The sequence below is a fragment of the Leiobunum rupestre genome, chromosome 5, assembly GCF_980474605.1.
Source record: "Leiobunum rupestre chromosome 5, qqLeiRupe1.1.hap1, whole genome shotgun sequence".
In the NCBI taxonomy this organism is placed as follows: Eukaryota; Metazoa; Arthropoda; class Arachnida; order Opiliones; family Sclerosomatidae; genus Leiobunum; species Leiobunum rupestre.
In genome coordinates, this window is record NC_143388.1 from 14,806,864 (window position 1) to 14,831,523 (window position 24,660).

The 24,660-nt window shown below is 36.9% G+C and overlaps 1 protein-coding gene across 5 annotated transcripts in view; it reads left to right on the plus strand.

The window, feature by feature from the left end:
- LOC149943621 (teneurin-m-like) overlaps nucleotides 1-24,660 on the plus strand; it is a 280,977-nt gene that overhangs the window by 200,422 nt on the left and 55,895 nt on the right. For all 5 annotated transcript variants that reach the window (XM_090175899.1, XM_090175900.1, XM_090175902.1 and 2 more), the window contains 2 exons: nucleotides 4,399-4,510; nucleotides 8,793-8,897. In XM_090175899.1, the coding sequence (XP_090032025.1) occupies nucleotides 4,399-4,510; nucleotides 8,793-8,897 (217 nt within the window). The remainder of the gene's footprint in view (nucleotides 1-4,398; nucleotides 4,511-8,792; nucleotides 8,898-24,660) is intronic.

Consider the following 24,660-nt stretch of genomic DNA (forward strand, 5'->3'; position numbering starts at 1 on the left):
GCTAAATCGTTTGAAATTTCACGAAAAACATCTCTTTATAAGAAAGTCATTTTTATAACGACGCCATTTATAAGGTCATTTCTTCTCACGATAGTTTTTTTGTTGAAAACCCGTTAGAGTCAAGAAATAAGTGGAAGAATGGAGACATAACGCGGCAATTTCTGGAAAAGCACGATTTCGGATTTGTTAAAAACATAGTCTTTTTATAGCGACAAAACTTGTTAAAATGATTTCGTATCACCTATACTGGCAATATGTGCTTATAAAAAGTTTGAAAATTTTATCGTATTAGGAAATGTATACACCGGTTTCGTCAACATCTCTCGTCCGAAAGTCTCATTTCATCTACGCGTAAAAGCCGCTGTAGATGGCGCTCGTAAGGGGAGAGTGGCCAACATTCCGCGATGAATATAAACTGTATAAAAACGTGGTCGCTTCGCAACGCCATCTCGCGCTTAATCAAGATTTCGAGTCACATTTTTGCAGAGCGCGTCTTTCCCATTACTTTGCAACTGCTGGCGTCTCGCGAAATGATGTACGATGGGACGAGAAGATGCTACGGGTGAAGGAGAGCTAGTGGGAGCGAAGAAACGAGATATTTGACCACTACACCGATAGTTTTTGCGGGTGGGCAGAAAAAAGAGCGGGGCCCACCCGACGCGTTGAAAAATTCATGAAGATGGCGATGCCATTGAATGAGAGGGAATATTTGTCCGGCAGAGGGGTTGAATTGAGTGGTTTGGGGGAGACGCGAAATTTTCTATACTCGATCTCGACACTGCCATCTATCGGAAGTATAATTCGTGGATGGGAGGCTTGTTCAAATTTCCTCTCGACGAAATTATTGATAGTGATAGCGGAGAGCCAAAACCGAGTAATCGGATTTTGGCCATGTCATTTTGAATTATTGCTGTTGCCTCTCGTACGCGAGGTCTGACGGGTTTGCGGAATGACGGGGGGTAAGCATCTTTTCCCGCCCCATTCCTTTGGGCTCCTTTACGGGGGGCAGAACCAAGTACTATTTCTTGACGACATCTAGACTTAAAATTTTAACACCGAACGTGTATTTTATTTTTTATCTCTCGAACCCCGTTTTGTTCCCCCGCAGGCTTACGTCAAAATTTGTATGAAATGATTTTTCGCCCTCCTTTGATACATTCGCGGGAGATTCAATTGTTATTTTTATAGGGTTTTTCATTTTTGTAGGGGGTATTTTTTATTGATATGGAATCTTAGAGGAAAACGTTTGTTCCCGTGGCGTGAAATCCCGCAAAGATTGATGCATTCACTATCGTTTTTCGTAACGTAATAGTATTACAGCGGTTCATTGGAGGGATAGAGGTGGATATGAAACCCCTCTGTGGTTGTTTTTCCCCTATTGCGGTGTGGAAAACTTCACTGATTTCGCGTATTTTATCCGTGTATTTTATGTCATTCTTACAAACTAAATACTTTCAAAACTTATATCTTTTAAATCTTAAATATTTAAAATATTTTATTCTATATTTATACTGGTGGAAAGATCTTTGTTACGAAGCGACTAAACGTAGTAGAGGTTTCTAATTTCATTGGGTGCAGATTATGTCATATTATTATTATTTTCTGTGTTCTATGGTCATCGCTAATTGTTAGGTTTTGGTGCTGTTTTGCTTAATTTAGCTTAGAAGGTTAGATTCAAATTAAGGTTCAATTTAGGTTAAGGTTAGGTTTAGTTTAAGGTTTAGTTTAAGCAGTAGCGGCGCCAGCAACAGGCCGGGGTAGGCCTGGGCCTACTTGAAATTTTGGTAGGGGCCTCCAAAAGTCGTCTTAAGGGGCCTCCAAAATTTAATATATGGGCCTCCAAATTATTTAATATCAGAAAATTCTGTAATTTGTTTGAAATAATTTATTTATTTATAAATTTTTTAATATTCAACGCGAGTGGTTCGCTTAACGACACTGCTGTTTTTATTCCTTTCAAAGGAGTGATTACTTTACTTACTTGTTAGTGTACCTATGTAAATTCATTTTCGTAAAGTTGTAAGTTCTGATGTAAGGGATGTACATGTGAAGTACCGAAGGAATGAATGTTAATTGATAGACTTGAATTCAGTCGTAGAAATAAGTAAATAAAAACTCATTTGTTAAGTGTTATTAGTTCTAATTTTTTCGTCGCGTACCCATTTTACCCAAAAATTGCACCACTTGCTTAAAAAAAATTAAATAATCCACGTGGACGGATTTGAAAAAATTGTGGGGGGGGGGGGGGGGGGCTCCAAATGGTTGGCCTACCTCCCCAAATATCCTGGCGCCGCTACTGACAAGGAGACGACCCGAGGTGGTTCTCACCGATTTGGTTCAAAGTTGGGGGATTGTTAGACCTAGATGTAACATGAAACCCGTTAAAGGGAAAAGTTACGCTGCGCTTCCGTTTTGCCATGGCAACCAAAAATGTTTTTGACAACATAAAATTTGAAAAAGTCTATGTAAAATAACATGCGAAAATGACAAAACCATAGGTCTAATTAACTCGGGCAGATAATGAAACGTAGAAAATTTCTGATTAATCGACGAATATTTACGGAACTTATCGCACGATGAGTTTTATTGATATCCACCATTTTCCAAAATGGTGTCGGATTTCTATAAAAATCTATAGTACGAATTCATTCGGGCAGATAATGTAACGTAGAAAATCTTAGGTTAATCGGATACAAATTACCTAACTTATTGCACCATGATTTATATTTGTATCCGCCATTTTATAAAATGGCGTCGTTTTTCTATCGAAATCTAAAAATCTGCTTACATCGTTCAGATAATGTAATGTAGAAATTTTAAGATTTATCGGCGAAAATATATGGTAGTTATCACGGCATAAGTTTTACAAATATTTTGTATTATACCTAAAATTTCGACGTATTTATTCAAATTCGCTCGAGTTCACCCAAAATGGTTTTTATTCCCCCCTATTTGTCCAAAGTAATCCAAAATTGTTAAATTTACTATTTTGTTTATTTTTTTTAAATAATTTTTTTTTTATTTATTGAAGTTTTGCACAGGGGGGACCCTTAGAATTTGTCATTTTCGCATGTTATTTTACATAGACGTTTTCTTATTTTATGTTGTCAAAAACATTTTTGGTTGCCATGGCAAAACGGAAGCCCAGCGTAACTTTCCCCTTTAACGGGTTTCATGTTACATCTAGGTCTAACAATCCCCCAACTTTGAACCAAATCGGTGAGAACCACCTCGGGTCGTCTCCTCTGAGTTTAAGGTTAAATTAAGGTTAGGTATGACGTCCATCCTACGTCACTATATACGTCAGTAATTATTTCGCTTAACTGTCACACTTATGAAACAAAATAATAGACTTTTGGCTTCACTATATACGTGCGAGTCTGAAACAACCCATTAGGGTTGTTCAAAATACATTTTGAAAATGCAAAATTCAAAATGAAAAATACCATTTCGAATCTCTTATAGAGAAATTTTTCGGCTATTTACTCCCAAGTAATCATAGATGGCGCTACCCAGTTACTCACTCACTCAGAAGCAGACAGTGCTACCGCTTTATTTCCCACGCTGGCTGCGAGGATGATTTGAAATCTCTACGTAATTATTATTTAATAATAATAATAAATAATTAATTAATTAATTAATTAAAAATTAATTATTAATAAATAAAATATATATAATTAAAAATAAACAAAGTTCATCTTTCAATATGCATTTTGTGTTTTTATTTCGAGCTGCAAAAACCATTTAACATTTTACATTTTGCATTTAGAAAAACCAATTTTCAAAATGCATTGTGTAGTTTGAATTTTGTGTTATGGAGAAAATATTTTTACATTTTGGGGAAAAAAGCATTTAGAACAACCCTGCAACTCATTACTAGAGGTACTTATTAGATATCTAAATTGATTAGATGACAGCTGCAAAAATAAATTGTCTTCCCCCTTTCCGTAAAACGTTCAGCGTAAAGGTTCGTCCAATTAAATTTGTACACAACACTCCAGTAAGAAGTCAATCGTCGCTCTAATCTACAACTATCGGTTCAAATAGTTTCACTTAACCTACTAAAGGTTACTTAAGAAGAAGCTTATTCTGAATTTAAAAATACTAACAACCAAAAGTCTTTATTCGTTTTAGATTTACCCTGGTTATAGACGCGACTAAATACGAAGTATAGGACTTTCGAGCAGCGTTAAAATCATTTTTTTTATTAAAATTTCTTTTACATTTCCTAATTTGAAAAATGGGGCCCTCCAGAATCTTGGGGCCCTAGGGTAGTGCCCTTTTTGCCCAATGGTAAAGATGGCACTGCGTTAGCGTGATTAAAGGCTAGCTGCGTTCTCCTTGCGTTTGTTGCTCCTAGATGCCAGTAATGAAAAGTTTTGTTTGATTTCATTTCAGCTGCGAGAAGAAGTCAGTTTGGTGCAGTATTTAGTTCCGGGTGACTGGTACCTAGCCATCATCAACGACGATAATATGCCGATGGACATCTCCCTGCAGCCCAACACAGCCAGTAAGTGTCCCGTAAATTATTCCTCAAAGTTATATTATATTTCGGTATCGTAAAAGTACATTTGGGTGGCTGTTTCCTTACGCGAGCGCGAAATCGTAAATAATTACGAGAAGTTATTACGAGCTTATCTTTATCTGCGAAGGCAGACGTACGGCCTGCTAGATTTTGCCTTTGCCTCTGTTTGTTTTCCTATACCCTTTTTCGTTTTTATAGAAACGAGCTTTTCGCGAGTCGTTAAAAGAGTCTGGCAAACAACGCTAAAGATTTTATAGTCGAGCGAATAAATTTTCATTTGCAACGCGACGCCCGAGAAGTTGGTTTGTCTGCTTCTCAAATTGACGAAATATTGCTCGTAGTACTCTAACAATCGTAACTGGCGACGTGATGACCAAAATTTAGAACTCGAAAATGTTTTGTATTTTTAGCACTGTCTAGAGACTTTCCAGTTTTCTGTCTAGCTGTAAATTTAGAAATCGGTCTGATTCCAGACTTTTCTGTGGTTTTTATTTTAAATTTCGGTGTCTGAAGATTTCTAATGCTTCTTTTGGACCAATATGCGCACCCAACTGATTAGATTTTCGGCAAATAAGTTTAGCTAAACTAAATTTCTCTGTTGATTCGACATAAAATTTTTAAAGATTTTCTTGGTGCATTTTCAATAAGTTTTCGATCGATATATTCCGTTATGAAACTTTTGAATTTAGCTTAATGGCTTTTGAGAAACTTTGCACTTGATAAAAAAAATTGTCTTTTGGTAAACTTCGCCACTTTTAATGGCATGATAAATATTGAACTTTATCAGAGCAAAACTTTGTGTAATTTATTAAAATATTAACTTATTAAAGTCCAAAATATGTATGGATAGAATTCCTTAGCTTGAAATATTAAATGCTTAAAATGACCCCACTTTACCTTTTTAGGACTGCTTTTTTTTAACAATGAGGGATATCTACAGAAAACATTATTGATATACAAATAATTGATAGAAAATGTTAGACCTACAGAAAATTTCATTTATTTTGGAGATTATTCTTAGTGCATTTTTAGTGGATTTTCTCTATTTTATACTAGTTTTAAATATCAAAAATCTACATTATAAATAGTTAGATTTCGAATTTCAAACCAAAATCCTATTTAAAATCCACTTTAAAAATTCCGTAACGAAAAATGGGGTAGGTACATTTGTTCGAATTTCAATCGTCCGAACGGTGAAACAAATGTTCGAATTTCAATCGTCCGAACGATGGAACAAATGTTCGAATTTCAATCGTCCGAACGGTGGAATAAATGTTCGAATTTCAATCGTCCGAACGGTGGAACAAATGTTCGAATTTCAATCGTCCGAACGGTGAAACAAATGTTCGAATTTCAATCGTCCGAACGGTGAAACAAATGTTCGAATTTCAATCGTCCGAACGATGGAACAAATGTTCGAATTTCAATCGTCCGAACGGTGGAATAAATGTTCGAATTTCAATCGTCCGAACGGTGGAACAAATGTTCGAATTTCAATCGTCCGAACGGTGGAACAAATGTTCGAATTTCAATCGTCCGAACGGTGGAACAAATGTTCGAATTTCAATCGTCCGAACGGTGGAACAAATGTTCGAATTTCAATCGTCCGAACGGTGGAATAAATGTTCGAATTTCAATCGTCCGAACGGTGGAACAAATGTTCGAATTTCAATCGTCCGAACGGTGAAACAAATGTTCGAATTTCAATCGTCCGAACGGTGAAACAAATGTTCGAATTTCAATCGTCCGAACGATGGAACAAATGTTCGAATTTCAATCGTCCGAACGGTGGAATAAATGTTCGAATTTCAATCGTCCGAACGGTGGAACAAATGTTCGAATTTCAATCGTCCGAACGGTGGAACAAATGTTCGAATTTCAATCGTCCGAACGGTGGAACAAATGTTCGAATTTCAATCGTCCGAACGATGGAACAAATGTTCGAATTTCAATCGTCCGAACGGTGGAACAAATGTTCGAATTTCAATCGTCCGAACGGTGGAACAAATGTTCGAATTTCAATCGTCCGAACGGTGGAACAAATGTTTGAATTTCATTCGTCCGAACCGCCGAAATATCAAATGTTTCAATTGTTCGAATTGGACAACTTGTTTGTTTCATTCGTCCGAATCGGTAGCATCACTTGTCCGAATTCTGGCGCTAAATTAGTATTTCTTATTGCTGTTTTTTTTGGTCCGGATTTTTTAGTGCAAGAATTAAAATTAAAAAACTACATTGTAAATATCGTTGTTTGTTAGTAAGTGGGAATTGCGTTGAATGTTGTGGATATTTTAGAATAGGTTAGGTTCAAGTTAATGTTACTATTTTCTTATATTAACAATATTAAAAAAAAACAACCAATTCCTAATGTTCGAAAAAACGGACAAACGATTATACGAACAAATGAAATTCGCCAGTAAAGTTGACATAAATTGAACGACTAAATCACCAACAAAAGTTTTTTCGGGCAAATGAAATACGTTTTCGGACATACGATCCTGTTTTCCGGCATTCGGAAAATGATCATTCGGACATTTGTACCACCATTCGGACGAATGAAATTCGAACAAATGTACCCAAATCCGAAAAGTTCTTAGCAAATAAATCTAGAATATAAAAATCCAAATATATTTTGATAAAATACGCAAAGGTACAAAAAGCTAAACCCTAAACAAATTTGAAAAAATTAAAATACTGACAAATAGTATTTGTAAGTATTTTCCTTTACTCAAATTCTTCCAATATTTATCTCGAATATTTTTACGGTTTTATCGTGAAAGATTGTTCCTACTCGAAGCTTTGTTCCATCAGTTATAAGAGTAATTAATTAAACGGGAAATGAGCTAGTTCGTTCGATTAAAAATCCTGATTGGTCCTCGTTAGAAGTTTGATTCTCATTTGTGAAGGAGTGACTACATCGACTTCCTACTCTCTATCAGAAACCTCATCTGATATCGCAATCAAAGTAGCGTAGACACCCTTTCGCTTCTATTCGTAAAGTGCGAGGTAACAATGAATATTAATTAATAAAATTCAAAATTAATGAAGTACAAAAAAGTTCAATTAACTTTATTTACAATCTTAAAGAAGTACGGTTTTCTATGACCCATAGATTGCGTTATAAATATTTCTAAAGAAATGTCCCCAAAATTTCTGTTTTTATCAATGGTTATGGAAAAATGACTCATTTTATTCATAGACAAGCCTTTTTCTATAGGATTCAAATTGGATTTTTTATAGAATGTTTATAGAGCATTTTTCTAAAGGTTTCGTAATACACATTAATTAAATTTTTCGTTTTTTTTAAACTTTTTTGCAAGACTTAAATTGCCGGGTTTTTTCAGTACCAAAAGGTTCTATAGACTTTAAATAAAATCTTATAGAAATTAATAGAAATCTGTTCCCTAGATTGCTCTATAAATATTATTTATATAAAATATCCCAAAATCTCGGTTTTTAACAATGGCTGTGGAAAAATTACCCATTTTTCACAGAAATTTTGACGTTTTACTAATTCATGTAATATTTCGATATAATGTCTATAGAAAAGACCCCAACATTTCTATCAGGTTTACAAACGCTATAGGGAAAGATGATACATTTTTTAATAGAACTTTGAAACATTTTCTATATAATTCATGTAATATTTCGATATAATGTCTATAGAAAAGACCCCAACATTTCTATCAGGTTTACAAACGCTATAGGGAAAGATGATACATTTTTTAATAGAACTTTGAAACATTTTCTATATAATTCATGTAATATTTCGATATAATGTCTATAGAAAAGACCCCAACATTTCTATCAGGTTTACAAACGCTATAGGGAAAGATGATACATTTTTTAATAGAACTTTGAAACATATTCTATATAATTCATGTAATATTTCGATATAATGTCTATAGAAAAGACCCCAACATTTCTATCAGGTTTACAAACGCTATACGGAAAGATGATAAATTTTTTAATAGAAATTTTAACCTTTTTCTATAGGATTCAGATTAGATTTCGATAGAATGTCTATAGAAAAACCGCAACAATTTGTAGATTTTTTTAAATAGCTACACGGAAATATGCGCATTTTGCTATAGGTGTATCTAAAATATGTTCCAAAGGTTTTGCAATTAAAATTTTTCAACTGAGTATTATCAAGGGATTTTTTTCCAAAATTAAAATAAAGCAAAAATAACTTGGAATAAAACGTCATTGGTTTATTACTTTGGAACTTGTCAAAATTTGTACAATTGATTTTTTTTCTTTTCAGATGACGTGCCAACTTCGTGTCCCAGCAATTGCCATGGTCACGGAAATTGCCAGTTGGGCAAATGCCATTGCTTCCCGGGCTACATCGGCCCCGATTGCGCTGACAGTAAGCTCTTTTTTCCTTAATCCAAGCGCTGCTAATTAGACGTAAGCGCCTAAGCTCATTACTGGCGACGTAACTTTTGTTATTTGGCAATCAAAAGGCCTACGATTTCCCGCTGCTGCAGCGATGGAAACTTCGCCCTGAGCTCCGTCCACGTTTCCCTTATTACTTGGCCATACTTCCGCGAGGGGGCGCTGCGCTTTCCCATCCTACGATTTAATTAATCTTAGTTGGGGCGTCTGTTTCTTGGTTCACCGTTTCACCAACAGGGGCGCGAGCTGGACGCATTTTTACCCGACTCGCTACCTAGGAATTTCTTCCCGGATTGTTTCGTAAAAAAGGAATGTTTTATTGGTTCACTAACTCGATACATTTGCGCTTATTACTCGAGATAATGAAAGTTTATTAATTTTACTTTACAAACTTGTCTTTATATTGATAAAGGTTCTTCGTAAATTTCTATTAAACTATTATAATTATTATTAGTCTTTTCCAACAAATTTTATTTGGCGGTAGTTTTCTCAACAATTGAACTTGCGAAGTTAAAATATATATTTATATCTTCTCCGCGATCTTTCTGATTAATAGTTCAGCAATATTTTATTTTGCCACACTCTATTAGCAGACCGCAGTTTCTCGAAACAATAGAGCTTTGCTGATTAATAGCTCAGCAATGAATTTAGGGATTTTGCCACACTCTATTAGTAGACCACAGTTTCTAGAAACAAGGGAGCTTTGCTGATTAATAGCTCAGCAATGAATTTAGGGATTTTGCCACACTCTATTAGTAGACCACAGTTTCTAGAAACAAGGGAGCTTTGCTGATTAATATCACAGAAATTATTATAGGGATTTCGGCACGTTCTATTAGCAGACCACAGTTTCTAGAATCCCGGTTGCTTTGCCGATTAATAGTTTAACAGTGCAAGGGAATTCGCGACGCTCTAGGAGTACACTACAGTTTCTAGAATCCGGGTATCTTTGCTGATTAATAGTTCAGCAATTAATGTAAGGTAGTTTCTTTTCGCCTGTTCTCGGACTAAAAGTGTACTCTTTTTACCCGAAAATGTTTTAATCGCCTGTTCCGGGGGTGATAATTACTCTGGTCTATAAACTATTCGCTGTTCCGGAGTATTATGGCTACTCTTTTTACTCCTTCAGAAAAGGCTGTGTAAAGGAGTAAATCGGTTTTTGTCGTCTGTTAGCCAGAATTTATCTGCTAAAAAGGCCACAGGCAGCCATTTTGGAAAAACGTTTTTACTCCAACTCAAACTATTCGTCACCACAGATTCGGTGTAAAATGACGTCATAGCCTTACTCTTCCTACTCTACTCTGAAATCCCAGAACAAACGAAAAGAAACCACCTATAGGGATTTCGCCACAGTTTCTAGAATCTAGGGAGCTTTGCGGCTTAATAGTTCAGAAATGAATATAATAATTTTGCGACTCTCTATTAGCAATCTATAGTTTCTAGAATCCCGGGATCTTTGCTAATCAATAGTTCAGCTATGAATATAGGGATTCGCGACGCTCTTTTAACAATCTATAGTTTCTAGAATCCTGTGATCTCTGCTAATCAATAGTTCAGCAATGAATATGGAGATTTCGCCACACTTCATTAGCAAACTATAGTTTCTAGAATCCCGGGATCTTTGCTAATCAATAGTTCAGAAATGAATATAGGGATTCGCGACGCTCTTTTAACAATCTATAGTTTCCAGAATCCCGGGATCTTTGCTAATCAAACCGTTTTAAGTCTCTTTTCAATCAATAGTTCAACATTAAATATGAAGATTTTGCCACGCTTCATTAGCAAACTATAGTTTCTAGAATTCCGGGATTTTTGCTAATCAATAGTTCAGAAATGAATATAGGGATTTTGCCACGCTTTATTAGCAAACTGTATTTTCTAGAATTCCGGGATCTTTGCTAATCAATAGTTCAGAAATGAATATAGGGATTTTGCCACGCTTTATTAGCAAACTATAGTTTCTAGAATTCCGGGATCTTTGCTAATCAATAGTTCAGAAATGAATATAGGGATTTTGCCACGCTTTATTAGCAAACTATAGTTTCTAGAATTCCGGGATCTTTGCTAATCAATAGTTCAGAAATGAATATAGGGATTTTGCCACGCTTTATTAGCAAACTATAGTTTCTAGAATTCCGGGATCTTTGCTAATCAATAGTTCAGAAATGAATATAGGGATTTTGCCACGCTTTATTAGCAAACTATAGTTTCTAGAATTCCGGGATCTTTGCTAATCAATAGTTCAGAAATGAATATAAAGATTTCGCGAGGCTCTATTTACAATCTATAGTTTCTAGAATCCTGGGACCTTTGCTAATCAATAGTTCAGCAATGAATATAGGGATTCGCGACGCTCTTTTAACAATCTATAGTTTCCAGAATCCCGGGATCTTTGCTAATCAAACCGTTTTAAGTCTCTTTTCAATCAATAGTTCAACATTAAATATGAAGATTTTGCCACGCTTCATTAGCAAACTATAGTTTCTAGAATTCCGGGATTTTTGCTAATCAATAGTTCAGAAATGAATATAGGGATTTTGCCACGCTTTATTAGCAAACTGTATTTTCTAGAATTCCGGGATCTTTGCTAATCAATAGTTCAGAAATGAATATAGGGATTTTGCCACGCTTTATTAGCAAACTATAGTTTCTAGAATTCCGGGATCTTTGCTAATCAATAGTTCAGAAATGAATATAGGGATTTTGCCACGCTTTATTAGCAAACTATAGTTTCTAGAATTCCGGGATCTTTGCTAATCAATAGTTCAGAAATGAATATAGGGATTTTGCCACGCTTTATTAGCAAACTGTATTTTCTAGAATTCCGGGATCTTTGCTAATCAATAGTTCAGAAATGAATATAGGGATTTTGCCACGCTTTATTAGCAAACTATAGTTTCTAGAATTCCGGGATCTTTGCTAATCAATAGTTCAGAAATGAATATAGGGATTTTGCCACGCTTTATTAGCAAACTATAGTTTCTAGAATTCCGGGATCTTTGCTAATCAATAGTTCAGAAATGAATATAAAGATTTCGCGAGGCTCTATTTACAATCTATAGTTTCTAGAATTCCGGGATCTTTGCTAATCAATAGTTCAGAAATGAATATAGGGATTTTGCCACGCTTTATTAGCAAACTATATTTTCTAGAATTCCGGGATCTTTGCTAATCAATAGTTCAGAAATGAATATAGGGATTTTGCCACGCTTTGTTAGCAAACTATAGTTTCTAGAATTCCGGGATCTTTGCTAATCAATAGTTCAGAAATGAATATAAAGATTTCGCGAGGCTCTATTTACAATCTATAGTTTCTAGAATTCCGGGATCTTTGCTAATCAATAGTTCAGAAATGAATATAGGGATTTTACCACGCTTTGTTAGCAAACTATAGTTTCTAGAATTCCGGGATCTTTGCTAATCAATAGTTCAGAAATGAATATAAAGATTTCGCGAGGCTCTATTTACAATCTATAGTTTCTAGAATCCTGGGACCTTTGCTAATCAATAGTTCAGAAATTAATATAGAGATTTCGCGACGCTCTTTTAACAATCTATAGTTTCCAGAATCCCGGGATCTTTGCTAATCAATAGTTCAGCAAATAATATGGAGATTTCGCCACACTTCATTAGCAAACTATAGTTTCTAGAATCCCGGGACCTTTGCTAATCAATAGTTCACCTATGAATATAGGGATTCGCGACGCTTTATTAGCAAACTATATTTTCTAGAATTCCGGGATCTTTGCTGATTTACATTATGGCATTGACTCTAGGGATTTCGCCACACTGTAGTCGCCATGATAGCTTAATAATATCTCTAAAAGTCTTCATAACACGAGAACTAAAGAATAACGATTTTTTATAGAATCTTCAAAATTTATAAGTCAAGGTTAGAATGTTAATACTTCCGTTTCCTTTAAATCCGTACCACATACAGTTCAATTTCGTTTCTCGGGATCCCTGTAGAGGGCGTATTGTGTCTGGGGGGAGGGAGGGGGAGGAATGGAAGCTTTTTTAGTCATTTCCTCGTAACACTGAATATGTGGCCTTGTAGTGCCGGATAGAGTCAGTTCCAATATTTTCATTTACGGAAAGCAACGGGAGTATGTGGAGCCTTACTATTTTCTCATACACAGTAGGCTGACAAGCAAAGCGAATCTTGGGGTTCCGACGCCCCCCTCCGTGGACTGTGCCTTTGTAAAGGCAAACTTCCCCCAAAAATAGGTTTTCGTGGCGAGGCATCCACTAAATCGATAGAGGCCGGGTTTACACGCGATGTATCCGCTAGTTGATTCGCGAACCACGGTTAGGGTACGGTATACTCTAATTTATACGGAGCGGAGTTATCGGGTGACGATGTTTAGTATGGCCCGCAAACTATCCATACAGAACTTCTATGGATAGAAGCGGACGTTGGTTTTATCGCTTTTCGTCGTGTTGCGCCGCAAAGCAGAATGCGAGGAGAAATAAAGAAATATCCAGAGTACGGACGAGGGAAGCTCCCCGCTGAGATATATATTTCTTCGAATACCTTTTCCATGTTCACTCTATTTCCGACTTTGCCGTTTTCTTTTTTTTGCATGGAAACAGGCTACTTACTTAAAATAGCGGAACACACACGATATTCCTTTTTTCGCGGTCGCACTTTTCGGGGTTTCCGTGCCAACAGTCGATCGTCCACGCTTGGACGACTGCGCCAAAATCAGGCCCCACATTCGAATTGAAGGAATTAAATATAATTTTTATCCTACATATTTTTCGTATTAGCTTTTCTTAGATTAGCTTTTAGAAATTGAGAGCTCAGGGTTTTTATCCATGACCGAAAATTATCCGAATTAAAAGTTATTTTTTGCATATTAAATTGTTTTATGACCGCGAATTATATCCATAAATTATCAGTTAATTTCTATTATTCATAAAAATTTAGGTTTTGGTGGTTAATTAATAATGATTATATTCATAATAATCAGCTAGGCTAATACTCAAGGCACCACCTTAGGCCCAAGTCATCTATCGACTTTTAATGTCTTTTAACAGGTGGCCGGGTTACAATGCGTAGAAGGGTGGTGGCAAGCCCTTCATGCCACGCGAGCCAACAGCTCCCTACACTAACTATTAACGTTAACCTCTACAAGTTTTTTTTCTGTTCTAATTATTTGAGAATGCATGCGGAGCTCTATTCTAGTTAATGATAATACATGGGCGTCTCAAGAATGTCGTTTGCTAAATAGTATAGTTCGGTTACGTTTCGGTAGATGGAGCTAGTAAGCTTACGAACTTTTTACCTTCTAAAAATCATGTAGATTACTAGATTATATTTGAAAACTGGCTTAATCATCTTAATATCACGGCTTGAAACTTAAAAATTATATATAAATCTGAAATAATCGAAACAAGTAAAACAATCTGTGCATCGGGGCTACAAATCTGAAATAGTCGAAACAAGTAGTATATAAATCTGGGCATCGGGGCTACAAAACTGAAATAGTCGAAACAAGTAGTATAAAAATCTGGGCATCGGGGCTACAAATCTGAAATAGTCGAAACAAGTAGTATATAAATCTGGGCATCGGGGCTACAAATCTGAAATAGTCGAAACAAGTAGTATAAAAATCTGTGCATCGGGGCTACAAATCTGAAATAGTCGAAACAAGTAGTATATAAATCTGGGCATCGGGGCTACAAAACTGAAATAGTCGAAACAAGTAGTATAAAAATCTGTGCATCGGGGCTACAAATCTGAAATAGTCGAAACAAGTAGTATATAAATCTGGGCATCGGGGCTTCAAATCTGAAATAGTCGAAACAAGTAGTATAAAAATCTGGGTAACGGGGCTACAAAACTGAAATAGTCGAAACAAGTAGTATAAAAATCTGTGCATCGGGGCTACAAATCTGAAATAGTCGAAACAAGTAGTATATAAATCTGGGCATCGGGGCTACAAAACTGAAATAGTCGAAACAAGTAGTATAAAAATCTGTGCATCGGGGCTACAAATCTGAAATAGTCGAAACAAGTAGTATATAAATCTGGGCATCGGGGCTACAAAACTGAAATAGTCGAAACAAGTAGTATAAAAATCTGTGCATCGGGGCTACAAAACTGAAATAGTCGAAACAAGTAATAAAAATCTGGGTAACGGGGCTACAAAACTGAAATAGTCGAAACAAGTAGTATAAAAATCTGGGCATCGGGGCTAAAAAACTGAAATAGTCGAAACAAGTAGTATAAAAATCTGGGTAACGGGGCTACAAAACTGAAATAGTCGAAACAAGTAGTATAAAAATCAGGGTATCGGGGCTACAAAACTGAAATAGTCGAAACAAGTAGTATAAAAATCTGAGCATCGGGACTACAAAACTGAAATAGTCGAAACAAGTAGTATAAAAATCTGTGCATCGGGGCTACAAATCTGAAATAGTCGAAACAAGTAGTATATAAATCTGGGCATCGGGGCTACAAATCTGAAATAGTCGAAACAAGTAGTATAAAAATCTGTGCATCGGGGCTACAAATCTGAAATAGTCGAAACAAGTAGTAAATAAATATGGGCATCGGGGCTACAAAACTGAAATAGTCGAAACAAGTAGTATAAAAATCTGTGCATCGGGGCTACAAAACTGAAATAGTCGAAACAAGTAATAAAAATCTGGGTAACGGGGCTAAAAAACTGAAATAGTCGAAACAAGTAGTATAAAAATCTGAGCATCGGGGCTACAAAACTGAAATAGTCGAAACAAGTAGTATAAAAATCTGGGTAACGGGGCTACAAAACTGAAATAGTCGAAACAAGTAGTATAAAAATCAGGGTATCGGGGCTACAAAACTGAAATAGTCGAAACAAGTAGTATAAAAATCTGAGCATCGGGACTACAAAACTGAAATAGTCGAAACAAGTAGTATAAAAATCTGTGCATCGGGGCTACAAAACTGAAATAGTCAAAACAAGTAGTATAAAAATCTGGGCATCGGGGCTACAAATCTGAAATAGTCGAAACAAGTAGTATATAAATCTGGGTATCGGGACTACAAAACTGAAATAGTCGAAACAAGTAGTATAAAAATCTGTGCATCGGGACTACAAAACTGAAATAGTCAAAACAAGTAGTATAAAAATCTGGGCATCCGGGCTACAAAACTGAAATAGTCGTAACAAGTAGTATAAAAATCTGGGAATCGGGGCTTCAAAACTGAAATAGTCGAAACAAGTAGTATAAAAATCTGGAATTCAGGGCTGCATAAAATATCAAAATAATCAAGACAATAAAAATCTGTCAATCAGGGCTACGAAAAATTTCAAAATTATCAAGACAATAAGTATAAAAATCTGTAAATCAAATATTAAAACCCTTATAAAAATATTAACATCAGGTCAAGAGATTTCAAATACATTCGCGGTTTCAAATTCTATCCATTCTGGGTAAGCCGGCTTATTGGAGAGAAAATATCATTTTTTCCACGGTTCGACCGTTATTGATAATCAGGTCGACCTATTTTATTATAGGTCTACGAGCAAACTAAAGGGCCCATCATCTTTTCTAGGACGCTATTAAAATCACTCTTAAAATTCCAAGCAAAGAAAGCTCGTCCCAGGGCGATTATAAAAATAGCCTCGTGAGACCATTACTTAAAAAAGGGGCCAATTTAGGCAGATTTAAACCTCCCAAAAATATAAACGGCGATTTGAATCACAATCTCCAATATTTTCTCTTTTTGGTTGTCTTCCTTTTTTCACTCATTTTTAATACGTCGACGCATACATCACCAAATTATACCTTTTTTCGGCGAGGGCTTGTCCCGAAAAATGCGATAACGTCTCTTAAACGTAACAACTGGTATCTGGGGTTCTTTATGAGCAAAGTAAAACCGGCTGTTGCCCGGTTATTTACTATCGCTACAGAACGGACACTGTCATCGGACATAGCGGTCTAAGCCGGGATGGACGGTGCTAGTCTGCTTTAAGTTATTCTTAAACAAACTCCAATAGAAGATTCAGTAGACGGTCGAGATATAAATAAAAAGTTGAAAAATGTTATCTAGTCCGCGCTTTAATGTTAGGTCGCTCTTCCTTTATTGGGGTAACTAAACCCCAGCCCCCCCCCCCCTCGCACTCGGTAAAATCTCATAACGCCCAGTTTTCCTAAACACCCGCTAGGGAGCGCTGATACCGTTTTTGGAGGACGCGACTCCACCCCATCCGCTTCGTGGTAAAACCTAAGGGTTGCTCTGCCCAAATCAGCACCACTCCTGACGCGGGTGCTTATGGAAACGCGCCTTTCCAGCACGCTGCGCGGTTGAGTTGATTTTCTTTCCGTGGCTTCCTTAAAAACCATTACGTCGATTTTTCGTTCCTTTTAAACACTCCCGAAGGCTCGTTCGATAAACAAAGAACTAGCCAAACGGTTCGAATAACGCGTTTTTATGGTTTTTGGACCGTTCTTTATTTTTTTTTTGTACATAAGATAATGTTCCATAATGGCTTTATTTTTCCCAAAGACAATTCCACGGGGATAGTTGCGGGACTATGCCACGCTAATTACCTATCTCTAATAAATGGTCCCTGGGAAAATTGAAGCCCTGATATTGGAAAAGCTCGAACGACCGGGTCTCAAATATCTCAAGGATATTCGTCTTATCTGTTCAGATATTGTGTGGAGAAAATGAACGGTAATTTAGATTAATTAAATGGTTTTGGGGCTACTATCTATTAATTGTTGGTTTTTGTACTTATTTGGTTTTCTCCTTCATTAAAATGAATAATAATCAGCTAGGCTAATACCCAAGATACCAACTTAGGCTCAAATTAGCTAGTGACTTTTAATGTATTTTTAATTCAGGTTTCCAGGGTCAGGCCCGGACTGGCCAGGGCGGCAAACCGGCGATCGCCGGAAAGATCGGGGCCAACTCAAATTGGGGGCCAAAGAGGAAAAATTTTGCATTAATGGGAAATGGGGCCCACACGATTGCATAGCCGGTGGGGACAACTACTAGCCAGTCCGGCCCTGTCTAGGGTTACAATGCGTAGAAGGGTGTTGGCAAGCCCTTCAAGCCACGCGAGCCAACAGCTCCCTACTGTTACCGTTAATCTCGATGATTATGAAAAAAATTATATTAAAATAATGGTGCTTAGGTAATAGAAAAAAATCTTAATTAGCGTTTGTGTGGCAAACAAGTTGTGAAAATGTTTCATCTATTCAAGTGTAACAACTCGGCTTGAATTCCGTGTTTATTAACATTGTTTTTTTTTAATTGTTGACCCAAGTAAATAGGTTTTGTTATTTGATTTGTTAAGTTCAAAGGAACCACCTATGGACTGCATTGTAAAGGATGATAAAATTAGCGAATAAGTAGATTAGTCCATTAAGAAAAGGGATAATAAAGCTAAACCTTTAACAAATTTGTAGAGATTTAAAAACTTACTAATAGCTCGTATTGATAGGTCTTCGAGCAAACAAAAAGGCGCTAAACTCGGACCAAATAGATCTTCGAGTGTTATTTGATACACATGCTAAGCAAGAAAGAGTGTTTGAAAGAGGTTTAAACATTTTATATTTTCTCCCTCTGAATGTATTACCCATTAAGCATCATTTGCGTATTTCCTTTAAACTATTTTATATTTCATTGCTATGTTATTTATTTAGTATCTGGTGGATATTTTGATGCTCGGGGGTCTAATGGGGATGATAGTATTTGACTCTTTCGAGGTGGCTGAATGAATAATAGAAAAAGCAAGAGCCAGGTCATTCATCACCATTACATTGAAAGTATTGATTTTCCGCGTGGAAAGTTGTATTCCCTCGGGGTGGTAGGATTTCAAATACTGAAATCTTTCCGGCAGAGCACTCACTTTATCTTTAGTATGAGCATAGCGCATATTTTCGACAGTATTATTTTGCTTTTAAACATGTTACGTTTTTCTAATAGATAATGATGTTATAAATTTAGTTTTTAATGTGTTGGATGTTCGAGAAAAACATTATTTAACGAGGTTTAATTTATTCGAGTTCTTAAGACCCTGTTCTTAAGGGGGAAGAATATAGTAAAAGCCTCTTTTTCGTTCAAGCTGAACGTTTCTGTTTTAACAAATACATAATTGAATTATATTTTTCTTATTAGGCTGAACCTTCCTCTAGTGCTTAAAATAATTTTGATAATTATAATATTAATAGTTAACGAGATATAAGGTCCTAACTAAAGGGTAGTTTGGGTGCTTGCCCAACTTGTTTAGCTCCGGGGGTCCGAATTAAAACGTAATAACTTAATAACTTTTAAATTTAAAATTGTCAAAATTATTTTAAGCACTAAACAAGAGGCTGTTCTACACTTAAATATTAATTTTATAAGTTAAAATACAAAATTAAAAGAGTTTAGCTTGAAATAGCGCGAAAGTAGACAATGGCCACAGTAGTCTTCCTCCTTAACATTATCAAGGATTCGTCACAGTTTTAACGGAACGTCCCAATTAAAAATAAAATAATTATTGCGAGAGCAGTGTTATGAATTATAATTTTGATATTGGTATGTTCACCATCATTCAGAATGGGATTTTAAAATTTTTAAATTTAGGAATCGGATCAGGAAAAATTATAAAACTTGGCTCTGCTTTTTCCACTGTCTATCGCGAGTCTGGGAATTGCTCAGTTTTCCCTCGAATGACACCAGGAATGCATACCTCTACTTGGAATGCTTAACCCGACAGATTTTCGTCTCGATGTGGCTGACGGGTTTTTTGACGTCACAATGTTAACTTAACAAACAACAACGTGAGAGGGGAGCGCGCGCAGAGGGGAGTTTTTATCTCGTAGGCGGGGCCAAAGCCGTCAGAGTGATCTTAACATACGCGATACGGCAGGATAAGCATTACAAGTAGAAGTATGGATTCCTGATGAAACGCAATAGAGCTTAAAATTTTAATGAGATGCCAAAAAACTTACATCTTTTATTTCGTTGGTCATAGCCGTCTAAAACGCTAATAGTGTTTACTAATACCATAAGTGTATCATTTTGTTACATAAGTGTGACACTTCCTATTCTTCACACGCAAAGGTTTTACTGAGAGCTATTCACGAGACAGACTTCATTACGAGCTTCGTTGCCATTTTGCATCCTAACGCGTCACACAGCGCCTCGCTAGGAGGAGATTTTCTTCTTGTGATGACGTCACTCCGTTACTAGCTCTCAGTAAAATATTCCTCATAGTGACAAACAAGCGATACGTGTTCCTATTGGGATAGGTGGTCTGCGTTTGACCTACAAAGTTGGTCAGCTGGAAAAATATTATAGACTTATGCTAATAATTATTATAATAATCAGTTAGGCCCAAGTCATATAGTGACTTATAATGCCTTACACAGGTGGCCGGGTTACAATGCGTAGCAGGGTGGTAGAAAGCCCTTCATGCCACGCGACCCAACACTTACTATTACCGTTAACCTAGACAAGTTTTTATGGAAAGAGGAAACCGAAGAACTCGGGAGAAAACCCCTTTCACTAGTGGGGATTAGGCTTGCAAACTCAACGCGGAAGGAGTAGTTCCGAGTTCTCACCCAGTGCCAGAAGTTGGGATCGAACCCGGTTCCTCTTGCTGCGAGGCGAAAGCGCTAACCATTCCGCCACCCCCCTAATACGTAAACTATCTAGTTTTCGACGGTAACCTTATATCTTATTCCATTGATGATTATGTATTACCAAGAATGTATTTATTTATACTCAGGGAGAGTGAGTATGTCGAGAATATTTTTAGCGTTTCTCCAATTCCACCCGTTGGGGCCCCCGGTATGCTCCTCCGCTTTAATAAAATCAAACAATACTATAATCTCATTGGTTCTTAAAAATTACGTTTTCCGACGCGCTTAACGCTGCTGAGAGGACGCAAAAAATAAGACCCCCTCCTTTTTCATCCCCCCCCTAGCGTGACGGGGTTAGGGCCTCAACGTGTCCGTCCATAGTTTCGACATATTCATTCTCCCTGAGTATAAATAAATATATTCTTGATATTACGATAAAAATAACACTTGGCGATTGGCAAATGTACCAAAATTTCGTGAAGATATGAAGGCACGGGGGTAAATCGGGAGCGAACGACCCCCCCCCCTTGGATTTGCTCAATTAAGCCTTATTGAACGACGCGTGAACAGGGCACAAGTTTCTAATTCCCTCGATTGAGAAGGAAGGAGAGCGAAACAACAGTCGGACCCGCGTTTGCCAAAACAACTCGAAACGTTGAAAAACACTTTTGCCTCCCGCAAAGTCATTTCTATCGATTGGTCTTTTCTTTCGCGGGCTGCCCACCCTTTTCATTTCTTGGAGAGAGTGGCCGCCTAGGTTCGAGACCTTCAGGGTCCCCTATAGCCCGCCAAAATCTCCACTGGGGCTGCCTTTCCTAATTGCTTTTTTTCTCTCCTCTCCTCTCTCTCTCTCTCTCTCTGCAGGTTTCTTCAAAGCCGCACTCGCGACGAACATTAATTCAGCGCGAGCTTTAGTTTACATACGACCCGAAACCCGAGGCTTAGCAATCTTTGCGCGAAACCGAAAAGGGAATTTTTTTCTGGCTTGACTATTATCAACCGCTAGGTACAAACTGCGCCGCCGTTAGAGGGAGAAGAGGACTAAGGAAGAAGCGTCTGCTATATTTAAATGGGAACATCGTTCGTCTACAATTCTAATGAAAGCTTAACTCGGATTGCTGATAAGTGAGATAAAAAACCTCGAAGACGGGGGCGATGGCTTGATTTATTACTCTTACTAGATGATTACCTTTTCGTTTCTTTTTCCCTCTCTCCGAATGTTATGTGTGGATAGATATTTGCATAGATTCCGGGACTGGAGGCCTGAAATTTGAATTTGCGGGGTTTTGCGATCTTCTAGAACCTTTAGAAATAAATATATTATTAGAAGTATGTAATATGTCTTTTACTGAAGAAATATTCATCTCGTTGTGCACTTCATGATAACGTCATTCGTTTGAAACATGTTCATTTGCTGGCAAAATTCGATTCGGAACCAAAAATAGTCCGCAGCATATTCCAACACATGTGACTTGCTAAATCTTTTACATCAAGTGAAATATAGTTTATATATAAGTACATATCTTTGGACAGTATATCTTTGGGCAGTATATCTTTGGGCAGTATATCTTTGGGCAGTATATCTTTGGACAGTATATCTTTGGACAGTATATCTTTGGACAGTATATCTTTGGACAGTATATCTTTGGACAGTATATCTTTGGACAGTATATCTTTGGACAGTATATCTTTGGGCAGTATATCTTTGGGCAGTATATCTTTGGGCAGTATATCTTTGGACTGTATATCTTTGGGCAGTATATCTTTGGGCAGTATATCTTTGGGCAGTATATCTTTGGGCAGTATATCTTTGGGCAGTATACCTTTGGGCCGAATGTCTTTGAGCAGAATCACTTTGGGCAGAATCACTTTGGGGTGGCTGAGTGGTTAGCACTTTCGCCTCGCAGCAAGAGGAGCCGGGTTCGATCCCAGCTTGTGGCACTGGGTGAAAACTCGGAACAACTCCTTCTGCGTTAAGTTAAATGGTTTTACCCCGAGCTCTTCGGTTTCCCCTTCCATAAAAACTTGTCGAGGTTAACGGTAGTAGTTAGTGTAGGGAGCTGTTGCCTCGCGTGGCATGAAGGGCTTGCCACCCCCCTCCTACGCATTGTAACCCGGCCACCTGAATTAATGGCTTTGAAAGTCGCTGGATGACTTCGGCCTAAGGTGGTGCTTCGGGTATTAGCCTAGCTGATTATTATTATTATTTCAAAAACACTCAATGTCTTTGGGCAGAATGCCTTTAGGCAATAAGTATCTTTTAGTTCTCTGTTAATATTTTTCTCCCGGCGGTTGGAAAATATAGTTGTTAACTTCATTATTTGTACTAACTTTGGTTTGGTTTTTGGTCAGAAGAGCCATCGACGCCTCTTTCCAAGTTGAAAGGTACCGATTTCCCCGAGATTCAATTAATTACATTTGTGTCTCTCTTTTCGAAGTTTCTCTTTCCCGATGTCTCATTTCTTCGTTGTAATTAATTAGTGATAAATCAAGAAAAAGACTTAAGACATATTTCCAGGTTTTCTTACTAAGCCCTGTCAACTTAAAGGCACGAACTATATTCGTATTCTTTCTTGTCTGCTAATTCCAAAAGTACCAAAAACTCTTTTCCATTCGAAGAATACTACAGAGAATTAAAGTTCTTCTTCTGACCAAATTGGAAAATTTGCCATTTTTAGCGAGAAAAAGAGAAATTGTCGATAGAAGCGCGTTGAAACGAATTTCGTGTAGTTCCTTTCTTTTTGTATATTTTACAGAAATCCAACGAGTCTTTCGATTAAAACTTTTCTCTTTCTGTCGGCTATTTGTATTCTATCGTTCTATTTAAGGTGTATTTATCTTTTATAGTCTGGAATTTGGCCTTTAGGCTTGAATAATTAAGCGAATGTTTAATATGACCATAATATCGAGTAAGTTAATTTCATTTTATTTAAATATATACCGGCTGGATAAATACCATTAGTTTCCAAACTCTGTTTTCATAAAAACGTGCAGCGTTTTAAAGAATTAGGTATTGTTGAAACGAAAGTCATCAGCTATCTCAAGACTAACCACTACCCTTCTCACGTTGTTTAAAGGGGAACGGCCAAGCTTTTCCAAATATGGCCTTATTTCCGTATCAACAGATTAACAAGACGTTCAATATACTAACACGTACCTTTTTTTGTCTTGAAAAAATAGCTTTTGGTCCAGAAAGTTGAAACGAAAAATAACGCCAGGTTTTTGGGTTTGAATTTTCGCCGCCATGTTAGGGGTTGCCGCTAAGCTCCCCTAACCCCGTATGAGCGATTTGCGAACTGTCCTAACTTTTAAAATCGCGCAATTTAGGCTTAAGTCTCTTAAAACTGGAACGCGCCGCGCGTGCAAAACAAATGTTTTGCGTCTTCAGCAGCGCGCGCTTTTACGTAGTTTTTCTGTCTCACCGAGTTCTTACCAGGTGTCGCGCGCTTTTCGATTTCCCGAAATTTCTTTATTTTATTAAAAATTACCCACTCAATATTTTTTGATGCGGTTTTCGCCATAAATTTTAGTTTTTAATGGGTTATAGGGCTATCTAACTGGTTAAAGCTTGACCCTTCCCCTTTAAGGTTTTCTTTTGAGTACTTCGGTTTCCACTATTCCATAAAATCCTGCAGAGGTTTTAAACCAATAGGTTTTGCGCCAGTGGTTAGCCGTGGTAGGGCTAGCCACAAACCTTCCCACGCAAGGTTTTCTTCCGAATACTTTATATTTGTACATAAAACTTTCTTAGGTTTTAAAGCAATAGGTATAGTGTTTAGCCGTGGCAAAGCTAGCTTGTGTAAACGACTTAAATTCCGATATATCGCTATGAAAAAGTTTGTTTGTTACAATCCAGGTTTGAAAATAGCTCTTTGATTTATTTAATTTATGTATAGAATATTCTCGATATATTCTAAAAAGAACAATTTACATTTTTAGCATAATTTCATTGACATTCTTTAAACCAAGAATCCATACCTCTACTTGGAATGTTTATCGCGGCAGATTTTCGTCTCGATGTGGCTGACAGTTTTTTTTGACGTCACTATGTTGACTTAACAAACAACAACGTGAGATTGGAGCACGCGCAAAGGGGATTTTTCTATCGTAGGCGGGGCCAAAGCCGGCAGAGTGATCTTACCATACGCGATACGGCAGGATAA